Below are 8,526 nucleotides of genomic sequence, written 5' to 3' on the forward strand. Positions count from 1 at the left end.
CAAAATTAACTCTGCTTGCAATGCCTCTTCCAGCTATGCCTCTTCCACTTATGCTTCTTCCTTCCATTGATTCACTCCTCTTCCTCTCAAGTTCTCCCCCCTGTCCTCTGCTGCACCTATTGCATCAATAGCAGCATCACCAATAAGAACCCTAGTTGCAACCAGATGCTCCACATATTCTAGCTCCTAGCACCAGAAATCACATCTGACCTAGGAATGAAAAAAATGCATCTTTACTTTATAGAGCAAACAAATCGGCCAAAGCAAGGCCATGTCTTGTTAAATAGGCCAAAATTAAACTACTGAACAACTTAACAGGGCATGAATCATAGCAAGCAGTAGCTAGAACCATATGTGATTGAAACTATACTAGGCATGGTCATCATCGGAGCAAACAAATCAAGCACACATCATCGTCAACCAGGACACACCTACAAACCAAATAGAATGGCAAACAAAATGACCATGCCACACTTACAGAGTGCTTGCTGCACTTGTAGAAAACCCAACCATCGTGCTCATCGGTGCTAGAGCGGTAGAATTTCACGGCGTCGCCACAATCGGGGAAATCGGTCAAAGGCACAGAAACTAAGCGGCCAAACAGTCTAGAGCGGATGGAGCTCGAAGATGACATGAGGATGATGTCGCCGGCGGCGGGAGTGGTTGCATGCGGCGACAATCGTTGTGGCGGCAGTGCCTAGCTACGGCGACGGATTTGGGAACTAGGGTTGGTGGAGAGGAGAGTGAGGGGGGAGCGAGGGGATGTGGTCTGGTCCAACCAGGGGTGGGTGGGGTTTTAGTTCTCACGATTTTGCAAAAAAAAAACCTCGGCTCCCCGCGTATTCTAGCTGTTGCGACTACGTGGCTAGTCAGCGCCCAAGTGGATCTAGTGGACCAATGCCAAATCAGTAGATATGTACACAAAACCATATTTGGGACTGTAGGTGAACCCCTTTGATAAATCGAGACACCATATTTCGGGTATTTTGAAGTACGGGTACTAAAAGTGAGCTCTAGCTCAAGTTTGGGGACCATGGGTGAATTTTTCTTAATTGTAAAACATGCTCCGACATCAGCTGCCCAAGTTATCTATCTCTTCTCAACATAAAACAAAGGTTAACTTTATTTCACGAGCTCCAGCGTACTCTGATTGTTCAGTTAGAGTATGTTTGGTAGGGTGCATGAGCTCAAACGTTCCCTATAGAACCCACTTTTGACTGTTTGGCAGGGTGTATGGCTCACCTTGACTATGCCATCTCATGCAAAAATGCCTCTCGACCATGCTGAGTCGAGCACGCTCAGATAGGGTGCATGGAGGTAGCCATGCTCGCCCCAACCCTCAAAAAATGTTCGGAATTTCAAATTTTGTTTCAATTCTCAAAAAATGTCCAGAATTTTAAAATCAGTTTACATTTTCAAAAAAATAATTCTTAAAAAAGTTTGGATTTTCAAATTTTGTTTAAATTTGTAAAAAAAATGTTTAGAATTTCAAATATTGTTTAAATTTTCAAAAAAGGCTAAAAAATTAAAAAAAAATTTAAATTCTTAAAAAATGTTCAAAGTATCAAATTTTGTATAAATTTTCAAAAAAGGAATTCCAAAATGTTTTAGATTTTTTAAAAAATGTTCAGAATTTAAAATTTTGTTTAAATTTCAGAAAAATGTTCAGAATTTTAAAATTTGTTTGAATTTTTGAAAAATCGGGGTCTAAACACATGCAAGCTACCAAATAAAGTCTCACCTGAATATCTCAGCACATACATCGCTACCAAATAACAACAAATGCATATACTCAACATGTCTACAGTTAGTATGTCTCAAAGGTGAACAACAATGCTATTGTAGGAACTGCTACCAAACACACCCTTAGACCCTGATTGGATTGGCGTTTCACGGCGCAATACCCCTGTAAATTATACAGACCTTCGTCGGTCATTTTCTTTCGAACTCAAAATCAAGTGTGACCGGTATTATACACCTGTAAAATAAATACAGATGTATAAAAATACTCTCATGCCAAGCGCGGCCTTAGGAATCCCAAACCTGCGAGGGATATGGAGGGGATATGGACAGGAATCGACCACAGAACTGAAACAGCAGCAGCATATACATTCATCATTTTTTTCTCTTGCAAGAATCTCAAATTTTCACGGTAGCCAGATCGCTACCCCGTGGAGTTGTGATACAGATTACATTGTTATTATACAGATAACTGGTGACTCGACAAGAGATGCTACTGACGTATCTACACTGTATTTTTACAACACAGTCCTAAATTCCCACTCTATTAACAACAAAACAAGGGAGGACTGACTAATTACATCCTTAATTTTTTTTCCTGAACAGTCTATATGCATACACAACAACACAAATACAATTGGCTACACAAGGTTTTGGCGCAGCAACGACTGGGCCTCGTCACCGGCGCTCCCATTCCCGTCTTGTGCTTGCCAGAGGTTCCTCAGGAAGCCATACCGCTGCTGCGCCTTGGGAGACTCAGTCAAGTTCCCAGACGCCTGTGGGGATAACTTGATGGCATTCGACGATGAGCTCTGCACATGCTGGAGGCATACTTGCACCGCGTCGTGCACTCGGACGAAACACCACCCTGCGCCAATCATGTCGATGATGCCCGCTCTTGACAGCAGTAGATGCACCTGCCGGTTAGGGTTCGCTATAGCAATCTGCAATCAATCAAAAAGCCTCCAAGGGTTTGAAATGCTAGCTCCACACAGGCATCTTTACTATTTCTTTTCATGGAGTACTGAACTAGCGAATAGAAGAACTGCTGAGAGTAAGAACCTGGATGTCGCGTGCTTTGTATTCTTGGTGCAGGTCCTTGAGAGCTTGAACAGCGCTCGAGTCGATGTACGTAACAGCTGCATGCCAATAAAATTCCATCATTTTAGTCCATTCATCTAGGTAGTTTGACAAGTACAATTGAGATTCTTTTTATGAGATAATTAGTTGCAGGCAGCAGTGTTGTCTGCGCCATGTAAACATTGCAACAGAAAATAAAGGGCTTACGAGACATTTCGAGGATCACAAAATACACCCTTCCAACATCAGGTCCCCGGTTTGAATTTGGGAGTTTGAGCTCATACTCACGCAACCTGATAAAGGATTTTGGTTAAACTTGCATCTTTTTTTTTTGGAAAGGTTAAACTGGCAACAGGCTAACAAAGAATCTTAATGAGACAAACTGCTTAAACAGATGAAGAGATTGACCTGTCTTTTATGTAACTTATATTAGCAAAGTAGATTGGCGCATCAACACGGACAACAACAATCCCGCTGTATGTATAAGCCTCAGGGTATTGCAATGTATTCCTGTACACAGTGGTGCCAGGCAAACGGCCCAAAACAGCTGTAGATGGGCCATAAAACCTATTAAATATATACTGCAGACCAGACTCAAAGTCAAACCAAGCAATAAAAACCCTTGACAAAAAAACAATTGAAAACAATGGCAAAGATCATTCAAACTCTCCAGTGAAGAAATACTAGTAGATCAAAGGTCCAATAGAAGAGCATGGTGAGACACAAGGGTGGTTGCTGACTTTGAGAAATAATGATGTGTTGTTATCAAGCAGATTGTAAGTGCTCATCATGTCTAGTTTAGTACAATTACTTACCTATATGCGGATTTGCCGATTCATGGATTACAAATGCCAGCGAGAACCCGACCTACAAAGGAAAGTGCTACCATCAAATAAATGATTCTTCTCCATACTAAATCTGAAAATTTTCCATGTACTTACCCCAACAAGGACACCAATCTCAATGCCAAAAGTTAAGGTTGTAACAAACGTCATCGCCCACAGAAAGAAATCCTTCTTATCAATACCCCACAGGAAGATGGCCTCTTCATAATCTACCTAAATACAGTCCCAATATCCATGAGAAATTAGGTGCGAAATGATTTAAATCAATACAAAAATGAACCGTTAGAAGAAAGAGAGCTCAATAAAGAACTGAGATGGCAAATTAGAGCAGAAACCGTACGCTGTAATTTGGAAAGAAATAAACATAGCTTTATTTATTGGGAAAAGGTACTACATTGCCAGCGCAGCAGGCAACCAGAAGTTAATGATTGCCTGCTGACAATGTAGTACAAATAATTAAAAACAGTGGTTCACAGTATGTACAAATATGAGCATTTAGATGTCCTTACCAGGCCAGTGACAGCAGAAATCACAATGGCAGCCAATGCACACTGGGAAAAATGAGATGAAAACGTAAGTAAGCATATAGCACTTAGATCTCGTTAAGCACAGGTATACTATGACGCAGATATACATTTTATTTGGAAAGAAATTGAAGACATGTTTGCCAATAAACTTTGTTAGTCCATTTTAAAAAAGTGGACCTTAACAAATTCTATTTCTGCATAGTGGTACATTCTAACAAACAAGATTGTGCAATTAATTTGTCTCTTAAGAGTTTCAACTTAAACATGATAAATTGCAAATATTTGTTTGTAACCTTTTTATACACCTGATGTATATAAATTTGATCTAGTAAATCTGCAAATGCCTTAAACTTGATCTCTTCTTTTTTGCAAGAAAAGTAAAACTGTGAAATAATATACACCACAGATACAAGGCTTATGATGCATGCTTAATTCTACCAGAATTTTACAAGAACAGTTCATTTCCAGCAGGAAATTTTGGAAAATATGAGCATTCCAAATAGGTTCTAAAGGTATACTAATCAAGGGCCTTTAGGTATAGTGATTAGTGATATGATGGATCATATCTAATCTATATTGTTCATATCATTAATAGTTTAAAAACAAAAAAATGCAAATGTTAAACTCAAACATGACTCTTGTTTTTGCGAGGAAATTCACACTTGGAACTCAAATTGTGAAATAAATATACACCACCGATATAAGGCTTGTATTGCGAAAGCTTAATTTTGCCTAAATTTACAATAACAGTTTGATTCCAGCAGGAAATTTTAGAAAAATTTACCATTAAATAGGTTCTACAAGATACAGTTAGCAAGGGCCTTAAGATATAGTGAAATTATGCATCACATTTAATCTATACTGATGTATATCATCAATGGAAGAAAGGCGTACAGAACAGCAACATGCAAAGAAGGTGCCCAGATGGAGAACTCCATTGAGCAATCCAACAATAGTTACTTAGTGAGTATTATCATGCCAAAATAAACTGAAGGAGTGCTACCAAACAAACAACACACTGGTAATCTTGCCTGAGGTATATCAGTAAATAATGGTGTCATAAACAAGAGAGCACTGCAAATTATTATGCCCATTATGATTCCTGACAATCCAGTCTTTGCCCCACTTTCATGATTCACAGCAGACCTAGAAAAGGAGCCTGCATGGACATCCATTGATAATCATCAGCTTTCTAAAGCCTAGCGAGTAACTAAGCATCGTGATTTTCACGTAAAGAATAGAGTAGAAATGAAGATAAATGAAGTAGCACAGATATTTTCCATTAAATATGATTAATATTCTACCTGTAGCAGGATATGCAGAGAAGAATGAACCGCATATATTTGATAGGCCAAGGCCAAATAACTGTAACAAAGGAAAACTTCATCAGAAGAGTTGATTTTTAACAATGAGAGTATTAGTTAGAAATAATGAAAACTGCTACATGCAATGCATAAATTATTTTGTATATTCCTGTAAACAAAAAATGTTCTGCAACGATGCTACACTAGTGATCTAAACGGTCTTATATTTGTTTACAGAGGGAGTACATTCCAAGATACATGAGGTCCTAGAAAAATATGCAGTCAACTTTTCCATATTTGACAACTAATTTTGTTAGGTAGAAATTGTACCATTAGGCTTGTGATGAAAAATCAAACCGTGGTGTATCATTCCCACATCACTTCAGAGTTGTTTAATAACTGACCGAGACATCCATCCTCTGGAAACAATAATCACTAGTTAAAACTCCCAGTGTTACCATCTAGAACAGGCATCTTGATCACCACGGAACATTATCATTTAGCGGGGGCGTGTGTGGTGGTGTGTGTTTAGTGGTAGGGGGTGTTTTTTGCCCCTTCCTTTTTTTCTCTCTAAATGAAATGAAGCGCACCTCTCCTGCGTTTTTGAGAGAGAAAAAATCCCAAATTTGAAAGTGTGAGGTAACTGGAATAGAAACTAGGAAGAAAGGGACCTAAATCATCTTGTTTGATTCTTCGCAAATGACATCATCACTAAAATTTTATGATAAGTAGGAGCTTCCAAAAAAAATACTTATAGGCTTTAGCTATGCATGCAAAAGAATTACAGTCTACTACTAGCAAGGACAAGATTATTTGCTTCATTGAATTGAGGTGCTGCTCCTTGTATCTGCAAAATTCATGTTAAGATTTTTTTTTTGGCAAGACAGAGTTTGGTAGGTGATCTGGTGGTGCATAATCCCATCACAGTTTAGAGGTGGCAGCAGATCAGATGGTTGGTGTGACCCCAAGGTGAACATCTTATATTATTACAATATCTCTATAATTGGTAGGATATGATTTGTTATCTCGTCTTGCCGATCTCTAGGCCCTCAAGTCTCACACCTCTGTTTATACTTGCCCTTGAGGCTCAATACACCCTCCATTACGCAATATTCACAATCTTACAGAATAAAATATCATCACCAACTAGTTTCTATGAGCAAATATATTACATGTACAGAGATGTTGTGCATGGAACCCATTATTTAATTACACAAGATGACAAAAAAAATAGGACTGCATTTGACGAACAAATGTGAACAGCTTGTACCAACAAAAACTAATTATTAGTCAGTGGTTTATGGCAGCATATATACCTCTTTATTGGAGTCCAACTCATAACCATTCTTCGCAGCTAACGCTTTAGCGATCCCAACAGACTCCTAAAATTATATACTGCATATTTAGTGGTCACTAACAAAAGTAAAAAAAAAAATAGAACATGCTTTACCAAAATGGCAACACCAGTGATAAGTATTGCTGTTGGCATTAGGGACATCAGATGTTCAAATCCTCGAGGAATGGAGAAACTGGGAAGGCCTTGCGGTATTTCACCTACCTAGGCACTCAAGAAACAGAGGATAACTTGTGATGTAGTTTTCCATCATAATGTGTTATAAAAGTAAATTTAACTTGATAAAATAAAAATACTCCCTCCGTCCAGAAATACTTGTCATCAAAATGAATAAAAGAGGATGTATCTAGGTGTATTTTAGTTCTAGATACATCCCTTTTTGTTCATTTTGATGACAGGTATTTTCGGACGGAGGGTGTATCTACCAGATGTGTGCTTTGCCAAAGTGACAATCAGGTAATCAACATAAGGGTTGATTGTGGCAGTCTGTCACCAGTGACTCGATGAGAACTTATAATGAATGAAAAAAAAAACATTTATCGTAGGCGCACATTTGAATTACAAAATGAAAAAAAAAACAGAAATAACGCACCTCATATACTATTTTCATGGACTTACACAGAAAACCTTGTATTGCAAAAATATCTGAAGAGTCATCCATAATCATAACATTTAATGATACACACATGCACACAAAAACTCTCCAAAGCCTCAAAGGACACATACGAGTCATCAGAACAAATGTCAAATGAAAAAAATTGCATACCAAGGTACAGGTTTCACAGCTATTTTACTGTTTATGCATAACATCATATAATTCAGGACAACACAATAGAAGGAGCTTACTCACCACTGATATGGCAGGTGGACGGAATATTTTCACAAACAATGTTCCAAGAACAACAGCTGTTAGTGGACCAGAAGCTCTCAGGAAACGTAAATTTTTATTCGTTTTTCCCTGCAAGAATTTAAGATGCCATTAAAAACAATAAACCTAAGAAACATTTTGCAAATGAATAAATGTAATCAATATAGAAATATAAACTTACTAGTTTTTTCATTATTAGAAGAATAACAAGAAACGCTGATCCCATTACAAATGGAGGCCAGGAGAACTGCAAAGCAGCACTGCTTTATTAATATAATGACCATGTAAGCATAAAATACCAGAAATTCGTTATCTGAAAGAGAAATACAAACAGCTTTAATGTATGCACTATGTAGTGTGCCTAATAGAGGTTGATTTATGGAGCCTAATCTGTATAAATGGCAGACCTTGAAACTTAATGTTCACTAGTAAAAAAGAAAGCGATCTTATTTTAAATGTTCAAAGAATCTGGTTTCCGTTATTAAGTCGGTAATTAGAGGTTTAATAGGAAGATAGGTCAAGCAAGAATAGTGAAACATAAAAAAATGAGACGTGATAACTGTATGAAGGTGCTTGTAGGAAGTTATAAACTTCTAACTATCCATGATTTCATCTCAGTGACCCAGTTTACAGTCAACATAGCAGCAGATAGATAGTGTTACATACAGAAACAGATCCAAGTTTTGATGTGGTCAGGTAGGAGAAAAGCTAGATACTTTACAGAACAAGACGCGAATATTATGCCAAAGTTGTACAAATCACAAGCAAATAAAATTGTATGTCTATCTTCGCTTCACCATCAACATTA

The 8,526-nt window shown here is 37.8% G+C and overlaps 1 protein-coding gene across 1 annotated transcript; it reads right to left on the minus strand.

Annotated features, from left to right (window-relative positions):
* Positions 1-2,089: 2,089 nt before the first annotated feature.
* LOC119343755 (sulfate transporter 4.1, chloroplastic-like) lies at positions 2,090-8,010 on the minus strand. Its single transcript, XM_037614549.1, has 13 exons — positions 7,900-8,010; positions 7,701-7,808; positions 6,947-7,054; positions 6,813-6,878; positions 5,497-5,557; positions 5,224-5,351; positions 4,175-4,216; positions 3,762-3,878; positions 3,636-3,687; positions 3,229-3,367; positions 3,028-3,113; positions 2,803-2,879; positions 2,090-2,684 (listed from the first exon to the last, which is right to left on the minus strand). The coding sequence occupies exons 1-13, from the start codon at positions 7,942-7,944 to the stop codon at positions 2,382-2,384; spliced, it is 1,332 nt and encodes a 443-aa protein (XP_037470446.1). The 5' UTR covers positions 7,945-8,010; the 3' UTR covers positions 2,090-2,381.
* Between the last annotated feature and the right edge of the window lie 516 nt (positions 8,011-8,526).

This window comes from Triticum dicoccoides, unplaced genomic scaffold, assembly GCF_002162155.2.
Source record: "Triticum dicoccoides isolate Atlit2015 ecotype Zavitan unplaced genomic scaffold, WEW_v2.0 scaffold139424, whole genome shotgun sequence".
In the NCBI taxonomy this organism is placed as follows: domain Eukaryota; kingdom Viridiplantae; phylum Streptophyta; class Magnoliopsida; order Poales; family Poaceae; genus Triticum; species Triticum dicoccoides.